Here is a 27,086-nt window from a genome sequence, read left to right on the forward strand (position 1 = left end):
TTCCAGCGCGTTTCCGCCGCTATCTGGCGCGGATGTAACAAACCGCATTGATAAACCCTCGTCATCGTTCGCCGATTCCGCGAGAACGTTTCGTAATTTGTGATGATTCGATCGTAATTCTTGAACTTTGTTCCGGAAACTTGGTTCCCAAGTCATTAATTATCATTAGCAAAATTGAAATTCAACGACAACAATTGAAGTCAGAATTGAAACTGGCCAACTTCCAAAATAAAATTTGTGTCAGAAATTGTCCGTCTCGACGAATATAATCCGAATAAGCGATTGCCAGACTGCGGATGTATTTACATTTATGCAAATTCGAACGAGTAAAAAAATCCATGGAACGCAAAAAAAAGACGAGAATACGAATATAAATCTCTATTTGAGTTCTTTCCTTTAATCGTTCACAAAAGTCAAGAGTCTATCGGATTCGCGATTATACTTATTATAATCCGAGTTGGCAAATTTATCACCAATGCAGACGTCTTTATATAGCGACCGATGTCGATTGCCACTGCCAAAAACCTACGTGCCTTCGCTCACAAAAAAAAAAAAAAGAAACAGATAAAGAATATAATCCAAATTTTCGCGAGATTCGAAAATAAAACCACCGTTTCCATTTTCCAAATCCGAAATCTTGGAGATTGAGGCGAGATCACAGATTGTGGCGTGGAACAAAAGACGATTGAAACGTGCTATCCCTATGAAAGGGAAAGTGTATCGTGGCGGTAGCCTTTTACTCGGATCACCGGGTCCCTTCTTCCCGATCCGTTCGCCTATCGACTCGTACACTTTCACGGTACGAGTGGAAAAGTGACGGCCAATGCGCACCAATAGTCCCAGGTATTGTTACCTGCGGCTTTTTATCAGTCCGCCAACGGTTTCACCCGTTGGCCTCTGCCCGCTCTATTTTCATGCCGATGATTCATGCCGGCCCGCGTTCGTCATGCACGACACGATGCATTTTTATTTCCATTTCGCGACGCGGCGCAACGCAAACCCGGCTCCGCTTTCGATGATTCGCTCCTCGAAAGTGATTCAATATTTGCGAAACGTCGCCGCGCACAGCCCCTCCATCCGTGGTTCATCGTCGTCCAAAATATTATTCCTCCCCTTCCTCTTCCTCCAATGAAGGAGAGGGGATCAATGAAAGAAAACGCGGGCATTGGATCGATTTCTTCTCGATTTTTTTCCTTTCTTTTTTATTCTTTAGTTCTTATATCTTCTTCGTTGGATCGATTACTTTTGCGGAACGGTCAAGCCAATCTTTTTCTCGTTTTCTTGTTCTTCTTCTTTGTCTCCTAATATAGAGCAGGGTGACGAATCGACATGTGTGCGCAAAAGAAAGAAATTGCAATAACAGCGAAGTTTGATGAGTCGTAGGATTCGTAGATGATGCTAGATGCTCCTGGGAAAGACGAACGGATCTTTCGTACCGTTTCTTTCCAATCATCCTTACGGTTTATTTGCAATTAAGATCGGAAATAACCCGAGATAATGGCTGGATCGGATCGAAAGTCTGCAATTCGCACAACTCCGATCCCTTATTACTTCGATTCCCCTGAGAAACCGAGTCGCTTTTCCTCGACACGCGACATTAAATATCCCATTTATATTACGATTGGCCGATTAAACGTAAATTTCATTTTTTAAACCTATCCAATATGCCGTTCCACGGGAGAGCATATTGATATTCGAAAGGGGGATGAAAATTCCCCTCCCCTATTTTCGCGGAGGAGGAGGGACAAAGGGAGCGCTGTGACTGAGAGGAGAAGGGGGGAGGGGGGACATTTCTCGTTTTGACATTTGCCTCCTTTCAGAGGAACGAGCCTCGCGGAAAATGAAAGTCGAAAACGAAGGGGGTCCGCGAGGGATAATCGGCCTTCTCTCCTCCTTTTCTTCTCTCTTGGAAACGGTACGCGTTTCCTCTTTTCACCCTTGCACAGGCAAATATGTTCTCTTTCCTCTTGAGGGAAAGAAGCGTCTTATTCTCCATCCTCTTTTCACCGGTGGAAATTTTTCTTTACGACGCGACCACGACTTCCGCGATTAGGATATTTATCCGAACGACTCTCGAGCCTCTTAGCCTCCTATGAAAGGTAAGGGAGGGAGAGGAGTGTTCACGGGAATGGCAATGTTTCTACGCGCGTTCGCAAATTGCATCTCTCTTTCTCGATTCGATCGATAATGTTTGTCTGGTTGTTTGGTTCGTCGACCTGTTTCACGACCACTTTCACGGTGTTACGATTTTGATGTCCTTGTCGTTGACGAGGAGGAGGAAGGTATCGAGGAAGAGTAAAAGGGGTATAAAATTTTTTAACGATACGATGAAGAATCAAGTTATCAGATTTTCGAAGAAAAGTTCGCAGAACACGCGAAATTATATTCTTAATGAAATCGTTATAATGTTCGACGATCGTTGCCAATTTTACGTTAATTTTACGTCACTTTTAATTTAACGTATCTTTCGATTTATGTCTGTTCTTCGACAAGACAACTTCTAATTTATCACTCTCTCTTTAACAATACGACGAAAAATCCTGTGACAAATTATCGGATTCTTGCACAAAGATCACGGACATGCTATTACTCTTAACGAAATCGTATATATAATGTTTGCCAATTTTACGTTAATTTTATATCACTTTTAATTTAACGTATCATTCGATTTATGTTGTCAGGATATGTTTTTCGACAGGACAACTTCTAATTTATCACTCTCTCGTCACCTCAATATTAATAGCCATTGAATTATTATACAAGAGGCCCGAATCAAATTAACCAAGTCTTGACACATTGTTCGCCATTCTTCCAATTCTTCCAATAATTAACTCGATTATCCTTTCAAAAGAAACACGCTTTGAAACGGCGATCCAAAATTCATCCACTCTCCAACGTTCGAAACGTTCGTCATCGTGAGATATCTCGAAAGAAAAATCAATCGATTGCCCGGCAATAGCTGACTCGGCGAGGAGGGTCTGGATAGCGTTGGAGTGCGCTCCAGGTGATGGTCCGCGACGCGAAAGTGGCTGGATCGGTCGGGGACGTTCTCTCGTGCGCTTTCGAAGGAGCCAATAATTCATATTCAATCTATCGATACCGGCTGCCCACTCCGATAATTCACCACTATCCTGCTGTCCGGTACTTTCATCCGTCCTGGCTATCCTCAGAAAAATTTACGGCGATAGACGATAAACGATCAAAGAGAGAGAGATAGAGAGAGAGAGAGAGAGAGAGAGAGAGAGAGAGAGAGAGGGTGGAGGGCTCTCGACTCGTTCGATTTAACCATTTATTTCGAACTTTGGGTTTGCCGGATTACCACCTGTTCTCATTTCGATTCCATTCGTTCGAAATTGCTATCTTTCTTTTCGACGAACCGTTTCGATAAATAAGAATACGATATTATTTTCTTCTAGAAATTTCGTAAACAAGGGTCGAATCTATGAGAAAAATCGATATCTTACGTCTCGAGGAAAATTAAACTAGACAAGAATTGAATTTTTCTTCGTCGAAATCCACGATGCTTCTTCTTTCTTTGAAAAACGATTAATACCTTTCCCTTGCTTGTTTTCGAAGAAAATTTGCCATCGTGACCACGAACCACGAACGGCCAAAGCCGGTAGAGAGGGAGAGGGAGAGGGAGAGGGAGAGGAGGAAGAAAGTTGATCGTCTCGTTTCTATGGTTGGAGCACGAGTCACGAATACGGGTTGAAAACGTTGGCGAAGGACGATGGCGGAGGGAGCAGGAACGGAAGAATCGCGAATGCATCGGGCCAAGACTCGACCGGCTACACCCTTGCCACCTACCCGAGCGGGGCTACGTTTTCAGCACGTGCAGTATCGAAACCGAGTCGTGAATTCAGAGGATAGGATCCCGAGGACACGGCCGTCGTTCGTGATTTTCTTTCTTTTACGTTTCTTTGCTCGAAGCTACGTACCGAAAGATCGATATTTAAAAGTCGAAATATTATTTTTCTCAAAAGACGCGAGAATAACGAAGACGAAACTTTTCTCGTATTTATCAATGTATGGTTCGATCGAAATACATTTGCTCGTTAATTCCTCGATTAAGCCATTCTCGCGCATCCGACTGAGAAGTGACAACGTTATTCAATCTACGGAACAAGTCAACAATTCCCTCTCCGATAAACAAGTTGTACTTGCGTTGCACACGTTTGCCTAAGGTAATTCCGTAAGATAAGACACACTCGTCAACCGCATTTGCAATGCTAACATTCGGTAATCGTCGCCCGGTGCGAATAATAAATATCGTTTCTTCAAAAAATTCTTCCTAAGAAAAAACAATTTTAAATTTCCTATTTCTAGTATCATATCGCGACACGACGTCTTTAAATAGCAACAGAAGCCATTCCACGGCAACTGGGACAATGGTTCGAGGCGACTCCCCCATCTCCGTCCCCTTCGACAGACGCGACAACAGATCGAAGAAGAAAAGTATTCACCTTTCGACATCATCTTTGGTCCTATCGATGCTTTTCGATCGAGAAAAGAGGTCGATCGGAACGATTAGAGGTGGCACAATGCTCGAAACGAACACACGCGGAATGCGTGTGTTGCACGGTGTGTGCACGGTGTGTAACGTTGAAATATTCATCGGTCGGCTACGTGTGACTAATACTGTATGAAAGCATGGCCGTTCGAGGTCGACGATTCTCGATTTCCAGGCTCGCGTTCGTAACCTGGGCAGCGATAAGAGTGGACACGTATTATCCGAACTACGCGGAATTTTCTGTCGAGTTGAAACGAAACGTTCGTAAACGTTTGAACACCTCATCGAATCGTTATCGATCTTTGAATTATTGTAACTTCTGCGAGGAATAATTCAGAGGTGAAATAATTTTTAAAATTGTCCAATCCTTTTGCTTTCGCGTTCTTTCAGTCTTCCGTTGTCAACTATTATAATTTGAAATTATCGAACACTGTTATCTTTAACAAAGATAGAGGAAGAGAAAGAGAAAGAGAGAGAGAGAGAGAGTTGTTATTTGTTATTATTTATCGTTGGTCTGTACGTTAAGCTTTGAATTACTGTAACTTTGTGGAAAAAGATAAAATGGTAAAATCATTTTTTTAAGGATTGAACCATTTGTATTCTTCGTATTTTTATATCGATATTCAAAGGTAATTTTATTTTAAAATTTTGTTATTTACAGGAAATTTACGAAGAAAATTAATTCAAAAATCGATGAAGATTCGATAAAGTGTTTTAAACACTTGTGAACGATAATGTCTATCGGATCGAATAAATGTATCGAACGATATTTGTTATCTCGAGTACGTGATCGAATGGGCCTTCCCCTTGAAAATAAAGGAAAATTCGTGATCAACTAGTATTAGAACTTTGATTATTTCAATATCGATTGTTCGAAGTTTAGTCATTCGAATGATCGATTATCAGGAATATTTAAATTAGCATGTTTGATATTTACAACGACATTCTAACGTATTAAGTCTTTTGAAAGTCCTCGTCAATTCTATTTTTTACTTACTTGCAAAATATTGATCGATGTAGTAGTATTTTCCATTTATGGAACTAAATGTCGCATATTTTTCAAAAGTAAAAATAATACGTAGAAAATATCTTTTAAAAATAAAAATAATAATAATCAGGATAAATCCGAAACATAAGAAGGATGTAAATATCTGGAAATTTCTTTTCTACTTTTTTTTTATATCTCAAAAGAGAAAAATTATTACAGATACAAGACTGAATCTCTTAAAAGCGATAAAAAATAAATAAAGCAACTTATTTAAGCCAAATAGTTTCCAAACACCACACCCATTAAAAAAAAAAAATAACTCTCGAAATAATCTAACTTTTATTTTCGCGTAAAATTATACTTACTCCGAATTTTGGAACGATTTAATAATTTCACACAAAGAATTCAACCTCTTCTATTTCAACGGTCGTTCGAAGCGAAACATTCTTGCTTTTACACTACACTGATAAACATAAGCGTGTGCGTGAACAGGGAAATAACCACAATTTCTAAAGTGTAAATAAACGGTGGCCTGTTTATAAATAGAGATATCTCAATAGTACACCGCTCCTTCGAGGTACGATACGAATATACCGTAACCTTGCCAAAGAACGAAAGAGATCCTGTTTCGAAGCCGAGGAAACGAACGATTCGATTCCTCAGGATAAAATTCGATGTTTCGAGGAGGAACGAGAGACACGGAGCACGCATTCGTGATCGTATTGTTAAAAGCTTTGGCCGCGTTTCGACGCCCCTGAACGATGTCGAATCGAGCGTTCCAGCAGCGTTCAAGGTTGCGAGAGTTTCGCGTGAAATTACGCTCGAGCGTGGCTCGAGAAACTCGTTCCTCCGCTTGCGCGCTTTTCGTCCCGACCACGCCACAAACCGAGAATCGAGGAATCCTTCTCGAATCGTGCAAACAAACGTTCCTCAAATCTCCGCAGGAGTGGCTCGTGCAGCGATACACACACATCGGGAGGGGGCGCTCTTTAAAAGCAAATATTCGAGAACGGGAAAAATAACGAGATCTGTCAACTTATTTTCACGAGATCCACTTTTTTTTATCCTCTTCTCGATCGTTATCGTTAGACTTTTCTCCTCAATTTCGAAGAATTTGATAAAATTTTAGTTGAATTTTAAGGGACGAGAGATTACGATCGTGCGTACGTAGGGAAGGGAAGGGCGAACGGCCGGCGCGAGAGGACGGGAGGAGGAAATCAATGCCACCGTCTGCCACGGGAGAAGAGAAACTCGTATCGGTGAATTTTCGCCGGTGTCTGTTGCGCGCGACAGTAGACCCAGGTCAACCGGAAAAATGAACGGAGAACGGAGAATGAAGATCAGAAGTGCAGAAGAAGCCCGAGAAAAATAATAAAACCGATGAGAAAGAAAAACAAGATTAGAGAGAGAGAGAGAGAGAGAGAGAGAGAGAGAGAGAGAGAGCGAGAGAGAGGGCAGGGGCAAAGCGATGAAGAAAGAGAAGAGGGCAGAGTCAAGGCTCTTCGATGTATACTCACTCGACCGCTAGCGTAGCGTATCCGCCACTGTCTTCGTTCTTTTTAAGGGATTCGCCTTGTGTAATCGGCAGAAACTCCTATGGAAGCTTCTTCTTCTTCTTTCTCCTCCTTCTCCTCCTCCTCCTCTTCTTTTTCCTCCTCCTCCTCCTCCTCCTTCTCCTTCTCCGCCTTCTCCTTTCTCTCTACGATCGTTTCGATCGTTGGCCGGTCTAATAAGTTCACCGAGGTCGGTTCGTTCGAACGCGGCACAAATCGAAACACGAGGGTTGCAGATATATTATATATGTATAAAAAGGAACACCGATATAACGAAGGGGTTATGGATAGGCGGAGCAATACGCCTCGTACGACACTCTGCGCGACACTGCCTCGATAGTCGAGACTCTTGTTAGGTGGGCAGGGGGTGATGGAGGGGACGCATTGAACGTACGTACCGAATAAGGGAGGCAACCACCGCTCCGTTCTCGCGGGTGTCTCGAGCCTGACTGACGCACCAACCAAGCCTGCCGCCCGACCGTATCCCCTCCCTACCCACTCGTTCTCTCTCCGTCTCTCTCTCTCCCTCTAGCGCCTCGTCTGCTCGTCTCTCCAAGCGTCTCCTCGTTCTTCCTTCGATCTCTCGATGCTTCGTGCCTGGCCCCTCTCTCTCTCTGTTTTTCTCTCTGATCTCTCCACGTTTCTTCTCCTACCTCTCTCTTCTCTCTCACCCTATCTCCCTGTCCGTTTCGTTCTTCTTCGATTTTCACTCTCCCCTTTTCATCGTCTCTCGTTATTTTTCTGACCTCTCTTTCTAATTTTATCTCCTATCCGCCTCCCCCCACCGCGATACCCTCCCACCATAACCTCTGTCTCGAATAGACCCGTCTCTTTTCCTCCCACCTTCGTTTCAGTCCACGTTCCTTCTCACGATAGCTGGTGCTGCTGCTGCCGCCGCCGCCGCTGCTGCTCCTCCAACGCCCACCACTGCACCTATACACAGGGTGGCATCGGCGAGACGGCGTTCCATGCCCTTCGCCAGGACCTTCTCCTTCGCGAGAATCGTAGGATCGTGGACTCGTGCCTTTCGATTTGTCGCAGCCAGATATACCTGCGGCCTTCCAATGAAACTAGGAGGCCCCCTTCTTCCACCGCCGTCCTCTTTCAATTTTTGTTTTCTTTTTTTTTTCCTCTCTCCATACGCCACCTTTGTTCTCCTTCGCCTCTCTCTCTCTCTCTCCCTCTCTCGCTCTCTTTCTCTCTCTCTCTCTCTCCCCTCAACCGAAATTGCGGATAATTCTTCGACCGTTCCCGAATTGATCGCGTCTCAAAGGCGCAGAAGACGGTAGAACCAGTAGTATTACTTTTCCAGGCCAAATCTAGTTGCGTCATCGAGAATAGCCGACCTTGTCCTCCGCCACTTTTTCCCCGGGAAACTGATCCGTCCCGGGGAAACTGATTGCGCAACCGATTACACACACCTACCAATCCACCATCGATCGATCTTGTTCCGCACTTGTATATTTATCGGCACACAATTCATTGCGCCATGCTGATTTCACGCCACGAAATCGATCGAGTACTTGTTGATCACGAGTTACGTTTACACGCGTTCCCATAGAAGTTGGTTGGGATATGCATTGGATTCGCCGATTATCGCGCGAAAGAAAGACGTTTATCTGGCGTTCGAAGCAGGTTGATTAATCGAGGAGGGACACGCGTCCAGAGATAGAGCGTCAGCCCGCTTTTGTTCGCCGATATCGCGGAGTCGAGGAGTCGCGCGCGTCGTCTCCTCGTCCCGAGACGAGGGAGAAAGGAAACGCGGAAGAGATGAAAAACTTCTTTGCAACGTGACTTAACCATTCTCGCCAGAAGTTGGTCGATCGTGGTAAACTTTAAAATTCGCCGTGCTTTCTCCTCCGCTTTTATCTTCGCCGTTTCGCTCAGCGGCGAATATATATATATATCGTAGCACATAGACGGTTCCATAGACGATAGAATTTAAAAACTTTCAGAGAAATACACTTTACGATGGAGTATCATAATTGGAAGAGAAATTACTACTTTTTATTTTATTTGTTATTTATCCTCCCATGTGATCGACAATTTTGAAATATCGTAAGAAATCTTTTTTTCTTTATTGAAACGATTAATCTTTTATATTATATACGTATCGAGAAAAGAGAATACTTGATAGATAAAATTTAGTAAAATAGAGAAGGTAATGAGAATAACTTGTGATGTGTGCTACATTTCGTTGCATCGGTGGAGTGTACGAGATCTCTGCCCGACGCCATTACTCGATGGCATAATTACTTCTTGCCGGAGACGTGTATTTAACGATGTGTTTTTATTTGGAAAATAGTTAAATCTGAAAGTCAGTTGCGCGATTTAAAAGAGAGTCTTACGCAACGTGATTCGCTTTAATGGTCGAGTCGAGAGAGAGAGAGAGAGAGAGGGAGGGGGACGAAAATGGTGGTTTTATCGCAATATACGTGTGATTTATTCCTGTGGAGTTCCACAATTACGCTTGATCCACGAACGTATCGTTGTTGCTGAACGGGTGATACGCGTACACACATTTTGCGTGAAATGTGTTTCGATTACTTGGGACGATTCACTTTCATCTAGGCTAGCAACGATGATCGATAGCATCAGATTCCTAGAATCGTTAACCCACTTCGAGTATACTCTGGACCATTCGCTTCAACGCTTGCCCCGTTGCCAAGATCCCTTTAAATCATCGATTCGAATATCATCGTCGAATCTTCAATAAAAAAAAATTCTCATCAATTTTCCAATATATTTCCCCGATTCCATTACAGCGAATAATTTATGACTTACAATAATTAGTTTTTTTTATTTTTTTTTAAATATTCAAATACATATTCAACGTCGTGTATATATTTATATATATGGAAAAATATTTTGAATTTTCGAAAACGCGATACGAATAGGAGGATCTCATTCCTTGTATCGATATCATTTCGTTCGTACGAGGAAAGTCAGATGGAGATGGAAGAGAGTTGTTAGCCAGAGAGCTATCGTTCGATGCCTGCTCTCTAGCTGGCGATCGGCTTCGCGTTTTCCACCTCCTTCACGTTCTCCACCTCCTCGTTCGCCACCTTGATCCGGTCGACGGGTTTCGGCCGCATCAGGATGAACGGCAGCTCGGCGGACAATTCCCCGCTCAGCGCGCCCAAGTACAGCTTCACCTTGACGGCGTAAGAGACCACGATGCCGAAGGATTCGCGTATATCCGGCGAGAGAAGCAGAGTGCTGGATGCCAATTCGCTCTCCTCTCTCTTCAACCGACCGTCCAACGCGATGCCCCTTCGATGCTTGTTGTTCTCCAGCTCCGGTTTCAGGTAAAGAACCTTGGTCAGGTTCGAGCCAGGATTGATGGGGCAACCGTCCTGAGTCTCCACCGCGTCGATCACAGTTCTGAATTGGCCGTTTTGGAAGATGACCACGTCGATACCCTGCTGGACCAACGCCTTGATCTTCTTCACCACCTTGTTGCTGCTGTTCCTCACGCACACGTTCACGGCTATCCTCTCCCCGTGATGGTACAGCTGTTTGTCCAACGTGACCTCGAGCTCCAGGTCGCCGGGGCTCAGCAAGAAGTCCTTTCGCACCACGGTGCAAGGCTGCCGGCCTTGCTTCGTGGGCGCGTACTGGATCTTCCTTATACCCATGATTACGGTGCTCCTCTTGTGAGTGACGTCGGTCTCCGTCTCTCCGCAATAGATCTTCACGTAGTAGTTCACTCCGCAAGGCTCGCCCGTCTCGTCCTCGCCTTGTTGCAGAGTGACGCTCGACGGAGCGGATTGAGAGAACTTGAAGGTGAACGGAATCGCGTTTGGTCCTAGCTTTTGCAACAGACGATCCTGAAGCTTGGTCAGATTCTCCTCCCGTTTCTTCCCGGTCGCTGGGAACAGTTGCTCCGAGATCAAGTAGAGATCCTTTTGGAAGTTAAGGCCCATCACCTCGTCCTCCTCCCGGCCGTAACGAAAGCTGCAAATTAACTGGCCCCATATCTTCCTACCTGTGTCCACGTAATCTTGATCGAGAAGTATCACTCCATCGACCGGCTCGATACCGGAGAGATAGTCGATGTAATCCCTCTTGCCCAGGTACAGAGAGATTTTGCCGTTCGGCGAGCATTTCTTGTACACCTTGAAATTCACCACCATGCCTGCGACCAAGATCACCTCCCGTCGTTGACTGGATTCTGAGGGTGGCGATCCCCATCTTATATATAAACGCGGTACCAGTGACGTCAAGTTCTTTCAGGGCTTCATAATCCGTTCAACGTTGCGGATAAATCGGCTCTTTTTGCTCGCGTCGCTCCTAACCTTTTTCGCGCTATTATTCCAAACCGGTAGGATAGAGATAATATACTTTGTTTCTTCATCGAACACCGGTGAACACGCTACACTTTCGACTGAATCGAAGATCGGCTCTTCGCGGGCTTCGTTTTGTCGTTATAATCTATTTCTATTATGCTTCTTGCTGCTTCGATCCTTTCCCACAGCGAGCTGTGGAAATAAGAAACAACTGTTACGATATAAGCGACTTATGATGACGAGATTACGAGGTTTACGATTATTTACGAAGTTTATCTTTGATCGCTTTTTCCTTTGGTTTTAATTTTTCGTATGTCTTTTTTTTTTTTTTTTTATTTCTTCGTTTTTTATATCTCTTGAGAAATCGTTGAATAATTAAATTAAATAATTATTTCCAATGTTATTGATTCCACTCGGTAAATAGCGAAAGAATATATAAATATATCTTTTATAATATTTTTTTTTCTTTCGATAAAATGTTTTAAAATTTCTTGCTGTTTTCTTTGTTGTTTAAGTTTTCATGTGCTTAAATCCCACCGCTGTCGAGCAGTGCTTCGCGTCAAAACACTTGCGTCATATATCAAGATACGTATTATGCTTTGCGAGGTTATTGTCTCAGAGATGCATTATAAAGCTGAGAATATAATAACTATTATGTCATTTTTACATTAGAGATCAAGATACAAGATACATAGTTTTGAAAGAGAAAATGATGAAAGCGTATTCGATTGACATCTCGTCTTCGTACTTCGTCTGTGGTCACGCACCGAGTTAATATAGACAAGGAGAGCAAATAGTGGAAGAAGGACAGAGATAGGAGAAAAATATTGAAATCAGCGCCATCTTCAGTGTGCCGTAAACGAAACACAAAAAGGAAGGACAGAAAATAATAAGAGAAGGACAGAGATAGAATAAGAATTGATTAACAACGCCATCTCTTGAGAATTAAGGGAATCTCTATAAGAAATTATATTTCTAAAAATTTCTAAAAATACTACTAGATGGCGCTGATCTTTAATTCTTACTCTACTTTATCTTCCCATTGAGGAAAAGTAACTTTGATATTCGAGAGATGGCGCTGATCTTTAATTCTTATTCTACTTTATCTTCCCATTGAGGAAAAGTAACTTTGATATTCGAGAGATGGCGCTGATCTTTAATTCTTACTCTACTTTATCTTCCCATTGAGGAAAAGTAACTTTGATATTCGAGAGATGGCTCTGATGTTTAATTCTTACTCTACTTTATCTTCCCATTAAGGAAAAGTAACTTTGATATTCGAGAGATGGCGCTGATGATCAATTCTTATTCTATCTCTGTCCTTCTTCCGCTATTCTTTGTCCTTTGTTATTATGTTTCATTTGCGGCACTCTAGAGATGGCGTTGAATTCAATATTTTTACCCTATCTCTGTCCTTCTTCCACTATTTGCTTTCCTTGTCTCACACCATGAATGAAATTAAAGGAATCCTAATATTCCCGAGATTAATGAGAGTAAAAAATTCGTTGAAAAACGTTTGTTAAAAATCATTAAGCTTATTCTTTATTATATTTTCATCTGTATTGAAAAATTTCGATATTTTTTTCAAGTGATAATGCAGAATTAAATTGTTATTGTAGGAAACTGTTTGTAAATGTTGCAACCTTCCTCCGTATATCACATAATCAGTGGTTATGCGTTATGTGAGTGGTTGAGATTTCGATACACTCTGGTTCCTTCTAGAAATTTTGGAACATAACGACAAGTTTTGAGAGACGCGAGTGACATCATTCGAAATTAAATATGTCAGAAAGTACGGATACCAAATATGATATTGTAAGTAATGCTCTTTTCGATCACTGATGTGAAATACCTTATTTTAATACCGTTATTTTATCGAGAATCGTTTTTTACTTTATATTAGGAGTACTTCATCGTGCTACTGTTCGCAAATAATATATTGAATGTATTACTAATTTTATTCACTGTAGAATGAAAATCGTAATAAATATGTTAAATATAAACGTAATATGATATTTTTGATGTTACGTACAATTTTAGGTCAATCCTATGCCTCTGGCTATACCATCTGATTCATCCAAGAAACCGGTCAAGTCTACCGCCGTTGTAAAATATTCGGCCGTTCAAACGCCTGCGACTTATGCTCAGTTACAATGCAACACAGATTTAAATTTACCACCAAGTAATTGGCTCAGCAGTTCTGCAGAGAGTTATGGCCTGCAAAGTGTTTGGTCTCAAACCTCTGGTTTTTCTAGTTTTCGTATGGCACATATGTTCCCTGATTGTGTAGGGGAAGTTGATGTTGTGTCAGATGCAGAAAACATAAAAAAATTGTTAAAATTGCCTTACAATCATGGAGTCATATCAATGGTGGTTCACAGAATAGAAAATACATTATTGTTAGATGATTTTGACATTCATAAGTATTTGCTTAGACAAGCAGAGAGTGATTGGGAATGGTTAAAGAAATTTTTTTATGAGCATATTTTTCAGAATCTAGGAGATAAAGAAAAATGTTTGTTTCATAAGACAAACAATAGAAATACTTTGCAGCAAAAAAACTTGGTATCTAAGTTTTTATATCACTCAATAGTAGTGGCAGATAACAAAGAACAACATACCAAACCACAATTACCTGTGAAAACTTTAGAACCTTGTTTGCCAGAACCTTCTCAAGAAGAAAAAGTACCGGATCCAAATTATAATCATAATTTTGCAAGAAATATAGTCTGGACTTTTGAGAATATACAGATGCTTATTGGTACTGATATGCCGATATTTGGAGGGCAAACTCATCCGTGTATAAGCCTTAGATTGAGAGATATGACTAAACCCATTAATGTTTTAACCGGTATAGATTATTGGTTAGATAATTTGATGTGTAATGTACCAGAAGTGGTTATGTGTTATCACTTGAATGGTATTGTGCAAAAGTATGAACTAATTAAAACAGAAGATCTTCCCAATTTGGATCATTCTAAATTCAGTCCTAAAGTTATCAGAGATGTCGCACAAAATATCTTAAGTTTCTTAAAAAATAATGCAACTAAAGCTGGACATACGTATTGGTTATTCAAAGGGAAGGATGATGATGTAGTAAAATTATATGATTTAACTTCTCTGTGTCATGATTTATCAGATGAAAAGGGCCAAAATCCATTCACTGTACCTGTTGCTATGTTATTGTATAGAGTAGCTCGTAATATGAAATATTCCTCTGATTATCATAGGCAACAGGGTACTATTAGAATGTTATTGAAAAATTGCATACAATTATTGACTAAAGAAAAGTACCCACAGATTGTAACATCTGCACATTTTATGTTATCTGATCTTTATATACCATCTGATACAGACCCTGCTAGTCCAGGTTTGTCAGATCAGAGTGATGAAGAAGATACGCAAAGTGAATCTAGTATTAATCATGAGAATGAAAAAGATTTGGAAGAGGAATTTGAAGAAGCTGCATTTAAGTCTTTAACATTGGCTAATAGTAAGTTTAATCTTATATATTTTTTTTATATATATGAATAAGTAAATTACAAAATAAATTTTTTTTTTAGTCAAAGAACATGCGGAATGCGAAGAACCTAAGTATAAGCCGCCACCAATTTCGGGTACTATCGAAGAAAGATGTTTAGCCGCTTTAGATCACGTTTGTCACGGACTCGAATGTTTACAGTATTTTCCAATTGATGATAATTCAGAAGAAGAACGTAAGGAAGAAGAGGAAAAGGAACAAAAGAAAAGAGTATATGAAGAGAATCATTTGAATATGGCTAAACCTTTTCAGGCCATTCCAATGCCTTATATCTCGTTGAAAGAAGATAAAAAAGAAATTGAATCTGAAGTGAGTTCGATAAATAACAGTCCTATTCATAAAAAAAAATCAAAACAGAAGAAAGTAAAGAAACTTGAGAAAGTCATTGCAAAAATGGAACCTCATGAGAATGAAGCAAAAGCATTGCTATGTAAGCTTAAAGTTGAAACTTTACCTACATGGCAAGCGCCCAAAAAAAGCGATAATGTTAGTTGGAATATTCATTTAAAAACATTATTGTATGAAAAAGCTTCATTAATTTTTGCCGTGCTCGCTGAAAATGAATATGCCAATAGAAATTACGGCGCGTCTCTGAGATATATGTTAGCCGTTTTAAGATGCCAAAAAATATTGGAGATATTTTGTGATATACGAAATGATAAATCTATAAGCTATCTGTTAGGACGCGCAGGAGATTGTTGTTTTATGGCTGTGCAAGATTGGTGTAACGTCGAGAAACATAGAAAAGATTATGAAATAAAAAGTGAAATTGAAGAAAGAATTGTCGAAGATATATGTAGAATAGAAGATTTGGATTCGAGTATGTATATAGGTAAAAAAAAAAAAAATATATATATATATATATAAAAAATATTTTCATACAACTTATTACTTATTTTAAATATTTTGAATTGTAGATGGTGCTGAATTACTACCACAACGACTAGAAAGTTTAGAATCTACTTTAGTAGCATCTTATAAATGTTACGAAAAAGCGTTATCTCTAGAACCATTGGATATGGATAAAAATAATCTTCTAAGACGATTAGGAAACATTCATAATGAATTAGGTGTGCTTTACATGAATCAAGCTGGAAGTAAGAATTTTTATTCAATTCCTTTTTCTAGGAAAAATGTATGTTATAAATATAAAAAAATATGCTATCTTTACAGCACGATATCAACAAGAAAATTTGGTAGAAGAAACATCAAGTTCTTCACATGGAGTATCAGCATTGCTTACTCGATCGTTGACTCATTTAGAAGCGGGCGTGAAAGCATTTGAAACTGTTCACGACGAAGCGAATTTAGCACTTTTACATTCAAATACAGGAAGACTTATGCGATTATGTGCACACATGCATGTAAAACAAAACACTCAAGAACGTCACTTTTATAATAAAGCACTTGCGAGTTATCAGAAAGCGTTGCAAGTTTTAAGTTCTAGAAAATCAAATCCTATGATTTGGGATACTATTACATGGGATTTATCTACTACTTTATTTACAATGGCTACATTGTTGCAAGATTATCCTACAACCGGATGCAAAGTATGTTTATTAATTTATATATATATATTTTATATTTATTATATCTTTTATTATAATTTTAGACCGAAGAAGAGTTAGAACGAGAAGTTGTCGATATCTTACAGAAAGCTTTAAAACATTGTGATATTGAAACGCCCGGACCACGGCAACCAGTTTATCAATTTCGAGCTGCAACTATTCAACATCGACTCGCATCTTTATATCATCGTGTATATAGAGAATATGAACCAGATACGGATAATATTAAAAGAAAAACAAGCTTGCAATTGTGTAAGCTATATTATGACAAAGCTGCAAAACTTTTGTTGACTTTGGAACAAACTACAGAGTTTCTAACAGTTCAAATGGAAAGAGTAGCTTTAGCCGAACATCAAGCTCGTTGTATGTATTTTTTTTCGATTTGATTTTATTGATATTTGATTAATTTTATGAATTAGCATTATATTACAGGTACCACAACTTTTAATGGCAAGTTGAAAGCATATCAAAATGGACTTCAATTAATTTTACAATGTAAACCTATTATTGATATATTATGTGATAGGAACAATTCTCAAAAGCAGAAGGTTGAAAATGTAAATGCTGTTAGTACTAAAATAGGAAAAGAAAGTTTCGAAGAAGGAAAAGTTGATGAGCAAAAATTGATAGAAGATGAAGAAAGTTTAGTGATACTACTGGAACAGCGATTACAATTTATATTGCGATCTTTAACAAAATTATTTGTTACTAAGAATAGTAACAATAGTAAAAAAGAGTATGTTTTTTTTTTTAATTTCAATACATTCTTCATGTTATTTTTAAATATATTTTATTTATGTATATATATTTCAGATCAGAAACTCTTACCAATTTATATAAACAATGTTATAGTAAAACATTACGGCCAATTACGATGACTGGTTTCAAGTTGATACAACATATTGCACAACTTTTACGGGAATTGGAAAAAATGTTACCATCTACAGAATCTTGAACGGATAAGTGTATATATTGTCTGTGTGCCAGTTTGAAAATAACATATAAGGTTTCGACCAATGAATTCTTCTCTACATCGATGAAGTTTGGTCGATATTAAACTATTAATTCCCCTAGCCCTTTAAAAAGGTCCTTCGTATTTGGTCATTGACGCTGGTCGTTATTTCATTTGCGAAATAAAACCTAGGCGGGGATGATGTTATTTAATTCATTATATTTGAAATATCGAAGACTTTTTTTTATTCTAGTGTGTACATAGTGAAATCGAAACTCTTATTTATATATGATTTATAAGCCAAAAATAAATAGCTTATACGAATCATATCTCCGACTTGTTCGATAGACTTTCACACACACACATACACACACACATATATGTATATTACATATCTATCCTTATTCCCAATTTAAATTTCAGACATACTTTAGTTCAACGAATCATTCACAGAGGGCATATGAATGCACTTTGGCGCGCTTGTCGTACGATCATCGTTCGAAACAATCTTATGATTATCAAGTAAATTTAACGAAGTCACAGAAACAATTTATCCTGTTTGTTTCGTCGAAAATTGTACGATATTTAAGTGTTGGAGGATAACAGACTTTCATTTGCAATCCTCATGCTCGATCCTCTTAAGGAGATGAGGATAATGAGATGTGTGTCAAAAATAAAACAAAGAAGCGTAAATAAAGGTTGGTTGTGATTTCTTTTTCTTTATCTTTTTTTCCCCTATTCCTTAGTGTTCCAATATCTTTTCCTGATATTTGTAACTTGATCTTTTTGATTTTATCCTTCAGGCTTTTAGTTCATTCCATTATTCTTCGACTACCATTTTTCTTTACAACGTTACAAGAATACTATTGGATATTGTATTTACATCTACCTTGTTCTATTCGCTGTCCACCATTTTGATCTGGAAATTTCGATAAGTAATGATTTAATAAATATTAATATATATTTAATGCAAAAGTTCGATTCAAGATTTGAGATATATAGAATAATTTTTAAAAAATATTCTTTTAATAATTTTTCATTAAATTCGAAATGCTATATTTGAAATATTTATAAAAAAACCTATTAAAATCAAATACACTCGAGAATAAGAAAAATAATTTATGTAATTTATGGATAATATAAAAAACTCTCACGGATATAAATAATATGTTTCGAAAGTGTTACTCTACATCTACAATAGATAACACATCATTAAATAATCATATATTTAATAAAAAATCCGAAAAGTAGCTCGAGGCGAGTTTGAAAAATTTCAAAATCAAGGATAACTTCCCCCTTGTTTATTTCCCAGGATATATTCAATATGTACATCGCTCATATTTCCACTCGACAAGCTGTAAAATGATACGTTTAATCTAGAAATTCTTTTTTTTTTCAACTGTCTGAAACGGAACTGCGTTTCCGCGGTCATGTCGAGGCTAAAATCCACATCGTTTGTCTCTTGAATCATCCGTTATTTGTTCTGTTCCATCCAGAATATCGCCATGGAAATTCATGTTGCAAATATTAATTCTCGAAAAAATTTGCCGAGGGAACAGTTCAGTACTTTTCTTTCTTCTTTATCTTGCTACGATCGGTGAAGCCGACGATCTTCAGGTCGTCTGGAAGTCGATAGACTCTTCTGGAACTGGTTACGGAACTTCTTCATTGAGAAGTATAAAGTTTTCCGTCTCGAGAAGTAGTTAAAGATACCAAGTGATTGTTTCTATATCTTAAAGTTTGAATCTTGAACACACGATGAAGTAAAGGAAGATGGAACAATCTCGATCAAATTAGAAAAGGTTGGAATAACAGAAGCGAAGGAATATAATATATTTTTTTTTGTTTCAACAGGGGAATGCGTCATTGAATAAACGCGACTAGATGGTAAGAGTAGGATTTAATAAACCTACCCTTACGTAGACAGGCTACAAAGCGAAGGAAGGCCAAACTTGGAAAGAGGATGGAAAGGAAAACAAAAAAATAGAGTCCTCTCCGGATTTAACCGCGGCGATACGCAGTCTCTTGCAAACTACGCAATAAACGAAATTGCGAAGTTGAGTAGCCGCTTTGAAAGGTCGCCGTAGGAGAGGCCTGGGTATTATTTTCTCTGGTCGTTGGATCTCGTATAGCCTGCTTTTCCACGAACCGCCGTCTTTTGCGCCAGTTTGAACCCTCGCTTCGTGGACGACGCACGAATACACATAAAATTAAGGAACGAACACAAGTAAGTATACACGTATACGAAAAGGGATGGAAGGAAGAAGAAACTGCTGGTGGAAGAAAGGGAAAAAGCCTCCTTTTCTCGCCCTCTTCGCTTTGGTCCCCATCGTCGGGAGTTTCCACGACTTTGAAACAATTGAATTCCAAGACGTCTTGAGAAAAGTAGAGGGGGGAGGAGGGAGGGTGGGTCGAGAAGTCCGCCATTACGCGAATTACATAATGAATCCGTCAGACGTGAAAGAAAAGGAAAAAATGCCGGTTGACAGTCTAGGCTCGTTCCAAGCCGGTCGTCTTTTCTTTGCGGCGACCGATGGAATTTCGGCACGGACAAAGAGAGAATTCCGCGAGGATGCTTCTTTCTCCTCTCTCCTTCCGCCCACGGGGATCCCTGTCTCTCTTTCAGAGCCCTTCGAATTCAAGCCGCGTTCCTATCTCTCTTCGTGCCTCTTATCTGGTTATATCAATTAGAGTCGGCGCCTTTCTATCCCTACCGCGTTTGCATTCTTCTCGTTCCCTTAGTTGAACGCGTTCCTCGGCCGGAGAGAAAGACGAATCGCCACGATTCGGCCTCGTCATTGACACTTCCTGTTCATTGAATTTTTATAGCTCGAGAAGGGTATCGGTGGATATTAACTTCGTCCCTTGAATCGAATATCCCTTGAGAAAAAGAATTTCAACAATGTAAAAGAGCAATACAAGAAATATATAATAGGAAAAGAATGCGAGGCCGATGAAATCAACAATCGAACAATGAAACAGCAATGTAAGAAACAAATACGTTAATCTTTTATCTTACACTTAAACTAAAGTTATCGAATTACATATATTCGTATCTGTAGCGTAAAATATACAGATTTTAAGATAAGTTCACAAGTGAAAATGATCTTTCTGGAATACTCCAAGTTTCCAAATATAAATCAGAAGTGTGTGATCTCAAGAAATGTATATTGGCCAAGTTTTAATTGTACGTCTCTCGCAGTTTGGGACAAGCACCGTTCGAATCACCGCCAAAATTGGCGAAACCGTGCCGCGTGTTTCGGATCGCACCGCGGATATCATAAATAATCACATGCATATTCCTGTTCGCGAATAGCCGACGTGTTCAGGAATCCGATAATAAATTACCGAATATGCAAACATCGGCGTGAATTATATTTGCTTGCCCAAGTTATTTCGTGACTGTCGATAATCAGCTCTCTCGGTGACCGAATGGCTCTGTCAAAATTTATTCTGTCGCGTCACGCCGAACATCACGATTTCTGTAAACAGGATTCCTTACTTGTGTTATTCCGGATCGATCGGTTCCAACTGGAAGAACAACAAAAATTGTCAATTTGAATCGAGACTATACGATTTAAAAATTGGTTTCGTTATTTGTTAACTCTTTTTCTATCGTATATCATTCCTATTGCATGTAAATGTAACAATCATAAAAATTATATTTGGGATATATCTAAGTTAAATGATCAAATTTGAAATAGGAATTTAGAAACGGTCTTTTGAACGTATTCAAAAATTCCTTCAGAAGATATTATTATTATTATTTTAAAATTACGAAACTGTATAGGAATGATATAGAATAATATAGAAACAATATAGATTTATTTTTCAGGAATGAAAATTATTAAATATTTTGCTTAAAATAATGACAAAAAAAGATAGATGACTTGAGCGCAACTTGTTACGAATTGTTAATTTGTCATTTCATTTTATAATTCTTATGATGCATGGATTAGGAAAGAAAAAGAGATCGTGTAGAATCCGAAGAAGAAGATCCAGATCGTCCATTCGATTTGAAACAGACTGTACCACCTGAAATTGTAACTCAAACAACTCGTTCCTTATTGACACCGTTCCGTTCACCGCAAACACTCGACCAACCACGCGAAGCCTCCGGATGACCCACGAAATTGAATTGCAAATCCATCTTGGTTGATCGATATACCCCTATGGTCCCGTTCGTCGAACCCTAACTTTTCCAGTATCGGCGAATTTCGACGGATTAGTGTCCCAGTCTTCCCCTTTAGAGGATACGGTGATCTTCTTAAAATCGACCACCAGTTTGTTTGTCTAAATTTCGGATGAATATGGAAATTATATGGATCGTTGCGTGTTGATTGATTTTCGCGATTGCGCAGAAATATTTCACGCCGATATATATCACTGAAATTACAAATAAATACAAACAGTGGCTGATCGTGGGTGGAGAATCACATCGATGCCACGAATTTTTTCATTCGTGAAATGAAAAAATATTGGGATACAAATAAAAATATTTCCATCGAAAAAATTAGAAAATAGAGTTATCCTTGGACATTTATCTTATCTTGCCATTACCTTTCTTCTAAATTATAATTTACACAAATTTAATTCAATATATAAGTAAAATTCATTCAATATATCTATCCATATAATTCTATATAGCTCTATCAGAAGCGACCAGACTCTCAATCTTCTTCGCAAGAACTTCATCCGAGGAACGAATGATATCTGAATTACGTTGACCGAATAATCCAAATAGAACAAACGAGAGTAGATATTGCTATCCCGAGGCAATCTTCCCCTAGATAAGAAAGCAACCAAATTCTCGATACCGAAATCTAACGCGTTTTTAACGAGTGCATCGGGGGGCCGAATGATTTATGCCTTCTGCAACGGTATTGCATCGCATTTCGAGGTAAAACTTGGGAGATTACCGCGGCGAGACCCGTAAAACTCGCAATGTAAACGCGGCCGGAACGTAAAATCGTGGATTCTATTTGCTCGATCCTCCGTATATTTATGCTCCGTGCCGGGATCTGGTCGTTGGATCGGCACCGTGGCTTTTTAATAAACTTAAAAGCTACGTGGACGTCGTAGGAAGAATCGTTGGGGCTTACTCCTTCGAAGGTTGAATTTGTCGCAGTTACCCCTTCGAACGTCTCGAAGAGGCTAATTGCAGAGTCGTAATTTCGCAGTCTGGTCTTAAACGCGTGCAGAAAGTTTCTTGGATCCGAGATTTACGCGTTGCTCGTGGCTCGTGCTCGAGTAAGTTCATTTCATTTTCCGGTCACTTTTGTGTTCCGTTTTTCAAGAGATCGAGAGATCGTAAACAAAATCGAAGAAGAAAATATTTCTTAGCGTTTGGGGAGATTCGATGTTCGAGTTCGTTTTAAGAGTTTATGGTGGATCGAAGAGGGATTTTTGGCTCGGTGGGGTAGATCAAAACTCAATATGGAACTGATATCTAATATTTATTAGTTATGCGAAAGTTTGGCGAAGTGGTTGGACTATTCAGGCAAATCCACTCACTTTATGATATCAGTTGGGATACTTTGGAGTGGCAAAGAGTGGAAAGAGAGATATGGAAGAGTCCAGTTCGATACAGAGTCTATTCGGTAATGAAGAGATAAGAAAAAAAACTGTTCGAACAATCTTATCTTATCTTATATAATAATGTGATGAAAAGTTGGGAACGAATATGTACAACAATATTAATTATTAGAACAAAAGAGAGAAATTTGTTGAAATCAAAAAGATATTTTGAACCTGCACTCATTGTGGAACAATGGGGAGAGCAATTCGTTTGACTGTTGAAACATGGTTCGAATCTTCGGTTTATACAGCGGAATTTATATATCTTCACATTTTAGCACGACCAATTGGCTAGATTCCGATTTATGTGGAGAAACGTGAAAGTCTGTGTACTCGAGGGAACGTCAACGTGGTATTTTATTGGTATGGGACGTGATTCGAGGAAGACGAGAAGGATCAAGGATGGAAGGAAGTAATAACACGTTTTACTTTATCGAGAGCCTTATACGGTCAGAGATGAAACTTGATCGTAACGAGGTTCCCCTCGTTACTTCGTAACGAAGATTAGAATAACACGATGCATAGCAAGATGAAGTTTAAATTACGGTCAGGATAAAGCAAGAGGCCACCGATAAAGCCAAAACCGAGACACGAAAATCCGAGAAATTAATTAATATAAATCTATTACCGATACACGGTTGCGGTTACTCGATGAGAAAATACGAGAAAGTCCCGGTCCCTAGGGAGGTTCCCTTGGGCTGAACCCATTACCAAACTCGCTAGAACGCGGCCAACAAATTCTAATTTCCAGGGGCCGGGTAAACTCGAATTAATTAATAACCTGAACGAGGTCGTATAGTTGCTTTTTCGTTATACGTAGTTATGCAGTTGCCCATCCGTCTATTTGCCCGCCTATCTACCACGAATATCTCCCATGAGAATGTTTCTGCACCGATAAACGAACGGAAATGCCATGTCCTCTGCATTTCCAGGTAGCACGTTGATGACGAAACACGATGCACTGTTCGACGATCGATAACATGGAAGATTCCAACGAGACTTGAAAATATTTTGGATTTGGAGAAGACTGCGTCTTATAAAGTCAAAGTGTAATTAAATGGAAGTAAGTCAATATATACATTAAGATATATTAGGATACATTAGGATTATTCGATGTGTGCTGATACTGATAATGTAAATTAAGTATTAAGTATTCGAGTGTCATTAGATTGGAAGAATATCGAAAAATTCTAGCGCAATTATACGTTTTTCTAAATTTTAATTTCTCTTAAAGCTTTCCGAATCTCGACGAGCAATTTTCCATCGAAAATCGAGTAAACTTAAATAACGTATCGATCCAAAGCCTTATCCATCGCGTATTCATAGTATATTCATAGTATTTGTCGTGCCTAACGGATATTTTCGCTTCGTTATATATTCGCCTTTATAACTCGCTCGTAACACCGCTCGAAAAATCCTCGTTTTTCATCGTCTCGCCACTTCTCGCCGTTTCATTCTTTTTGCGGAGGAAAACCTCCTCTCGTGTCCGTATTCCTAAGGAATTCAAAAATATTCGAGAAATCTGTAGAAATTGCCGGTCGTTTCCCACGAAGTTTTCGACAAAGTTCGACCAACCGTTGAATCGCAATTCGTCCCGACCCGTGAGCACGAGTCCTCCCGCTCAGTTTTTTCTTCCCTCTTTCGGTGGCAGCAATTATTTCTCGTTTAGCGCGTTCCCGTATATCAGATCGACGAAACCGAGCAACTGGATACCGACGGTCACGTACAACCCGTGCAATATCGCCGCCCAGAATCTTTATTCTTTCTTATTACTTAATATCCCCGGTAACGAGGATAAATGTGTCGGCTCAGGACCCGCTAATTGCCACGATACCGCACACACTCCCCTCCTCTCATCAATCTGTCGCCTTTCCTCGCCTCCATCGAAATATCACAACTTCGCGACAACATTGACCGAAATACACATTTCGTTCGCCATTATCGTTCCATTCTATCTTTTTATCGAGAATAGTTCTTTTTTTTTTTTTCATATATGCAGAAGATGTCGAGGTAATGAATTTTGATTAAAATGTCACAATGTTGGATAAAAATATTATAATAGTAATTGTAGCACAATTTTTCTCCTTCCATGTTTTCATTATAATCGATTCACGAATTAATCTCGAAAAGTTTATATTGCAACGAATACACGTGAATTCTATTCCCTTGTCAAATGAAGATGTTAAGATAATAATTACGAATCTGATGAGTACCATCGATACCGATAACAGTATTATCACTTGGAATCTCTTTCTCGAAACAATTGCCTCGTTCAAATGAAATTCTCAATGCATTAATTCTTGTTGCCTTTCAGAAATGATCGAAACCATCTCTATATATAACGTGTCGACATTTACGAATCGATTGATCGTCAGAGTTGGGACGATCTGATCGTTACATGATGAGACACGGGGCGAAAAATGAGGCGTGGATCCGTTTGAACGATTAAGAAGGGCAAGGATGGGGAGGGAGTTTCCTATTTCCGGGGCAATTGGTAGAGAGAAAACACGAGGTGGGGGGCGGTTGGTTGCGGTTACCAGCCATTCGTACAATGAGAGAGGCCGCCTAACTAAATTATTCCGCCAGGCTGACATTCAAACGCATTTACATTCGGCCGACCGTGAACTCCCTCTTGCTAAACCTCCCCCTTCTACTTTGGTTTAACCGCTTTATAATTATTAAACTTATGGGGTGCTAAATAAGAGCCGACAAGCGGCTGTGATCGAGGATTATATCGAACGAAATAATCTTTCGACCTCTTGCCTCTTGTTAATGGACCTGTACGCCTCGTGAAGCGAGTATATATAACGAGTACATATTTTACGTTCTATTTGGATGAAATTTATCGTGTCGTTGTGTCACGAAGAGGGATTGAAATATTTGTTCTCCATAGTGAACGCGAATTGATATATTTTCGATTCGTGAGTTTTTAGATATTTTCATGCCGTTAGTTATGCAAAGCCGTTTTTTGAATTCTATCGTATTTTTTGTTATTTTACGTGATTTTTGTATCGACCAAAAGATAAATATTTGCTGCAAAGGATTTTCTTTGATTTTTCAGACCAAAGCTTACGCGATAAAATTAAAACGATAATATGGTAATAAAGAAATGAAAGTATTCTCACAAAGTTGCACATTATATATTTAACTGTTAATAAAAATTAAATTTACAATATCCCTTTTTACGCAGAAATTGGAATATTAATTAAGTAAGACGCGTCATGGTGTGTAGTATGACACATCAGCATGTCACATGGTAGAGCGAACTAGATAAGGTATGACGTGGTAGTGCGTCATATGGAAATCAATGTGTTAATAAATTCAATTTCTCGCGAAGAGATTAATTTTGCATCATTTGCGAAATATATAGCTTAGATATATCTATCTATTTATTAAAAAAAAGAAAAAAACGATATTTTCCCGTTGTTTAAGCGTTAAATATCAGGAAAATTCTTTTCTTATCCAAATATATTTCTCTTCTCTTTCTGCCTGTCTTCCTGCCGCTCTATCATTCAGTAGTAAACATACGCGCGTGGTCATCCGCGAGTAGCCACATCATAAATTCAACCTGGTTCCCACTCGGCCGCTTCCTAAAGGATAATCATCCGGGAGAAATCTCGTTTATTCTTGCAGAGAACTTGTGTAAATTCGCTTGCCAACATAATGGTGTGACATTTCACACGGTAAACTTTCCTCTTTTCGTTTCTCTTGATCTTTTTGTACGAGATCATCGATCATTTCTACGACGAGGACGAGTACATTAATCGCATTAATTAAATCACGTTTGCCTTAAAATTCAACAAGATTTTTGTTTCCTTCGTTTCTCAAGATGATATCAGATGAGAGAGATCATGATGATTTTAATCTTTTTAATTTCTCTAATAAAATAAATTACATTTATTGTTTCGATATTTGATGAACAACGGTAATTTATATTCCTCGAAACACCAGCGTGTTTCAAAACTCTTCTTTAATTTAATTGTACGAAAGGTTGATAATTTAATTATAATTTGATTAAAAAAAAAAAAAAGAATCCTTAATAACGACGAGTCATCAAAAAGCAATCGCAAATTATTTCAAGCATGCCCTTGCTCTTTGATGTAGGACG

General features: G+C 39.0%; 3 protein-coding genes across 15 annotated transcripts in view; 1 reads left to right on the forward strand and 2 right to left on the reverse strand.

Annotated features, from left to right (window-relative positions):
• The window catches only part of LOC122712943 (xin actin-binding repeat-containing protein 2), a 65,108-nt gene extending 57,606 nt beyond the window's left edge, over positions 1-7,502 (reverse strand). For all 11 annotated transcript variants that reach the window (XM_043932987.1, XM_043932992.1, XM_043932985.1 and 8 more), the window contains exon 1: positions 7,016-7,502. The gene's annotated coding sequence lies outside the window, so the exon portion shown is untranslated. The remainder of the gene's footprint in view (positions 1-7,015) is intronic.
• LOC122712944 (erythroid differentiation-related factor 1) overlaps positions 1-18,337 on the forward strand; it is a 79,451-nt gene extending 61,114 nt beyond the window's left edge. The window contains exons 2-10 of one of the 3 annotated variants that reach the window (XM_043932997.1): positions 12,960-13,155; positions 13,381-14,833; positions 14,904-15,713; positions 15,799-15,978; positions 16,055-16,431; positions 16,494-16,812; positions 16,882-17,185; positions 17,263-18,099; positions 18,205-18,337. In XM_043932997.1, the coding sequence (XP_043788932.1) occupies positions 13,123-13,155; positions 13,381-14,833; positions 14,904-15,713; positions 15,799-15,978; positions 16,055-16,431; positions 16,494-16,812; positions 16,882-17,185; positions 17,263-17,404 (3,618 nt within the window). In that variant the 5' untranslated portion in view covers positions 12,960-13,122 and the 3' untranslated portion in view covers positions 17,405-18,099; positions 18,205-18,337. Of the gene's footprint in view, positions 1-12,959; positions 13,156-13,380; positions 14,834-14,903; positions 15,714-15,798; positions 15,979-16,054; positions 16,432-16,493; positions 16,813-16,881; positions 17,186-17,262; positions 18,100-18,204 lie in introns of those variants that run through there. The other 2 variants (XM_043932998.1, XM_043933000.1) reach the window with 2 other exon arrangements.
• LOC122712945 (phosrestin-2) lies at positions 9,781-11,222 on the reverse strand. The gene has a single exon (XM_043933001.1). It carries the CDS (start codon positions 11,185-11,187, stop codon positions 10,054-10,056), a length of 1,134 nt encoding a protein of 377 aa, XP_043788936.1. The 5' UTR covers positions 11,188-11,222; the 3' UTR covers positions 9,781-10,053.
• Positions 18,338-27,086: the final 8,749 nt, after the last annotated feature.

Source organism: Apis laboriosa, unplaced genomic scaffold, assembly GCF_014066325.1.
Source record: "Apis laboriosa isolate Shangri-la unplaced genomic scaffold, ASM1406632v1 scaffold21_cov150, whole genome shotgun sequence".
In the NCBI taxonomy this organism is placed as follows: domain Eukaryota; kingdom Metazoa; phylum Arthropoda; class Insecta; order Hymenoptera; family Apidae; genus Apis; species Apis laboriosa.

Coding starts and splice junctions, on each gene's coding strand:
- LOC122712945 (XM_043933001.1), bottom strand. CDS start 11,187: ATGGTGGTGAATTTCAAGGTGTACAAGAAATGCTCGCCGAACGGCAAA.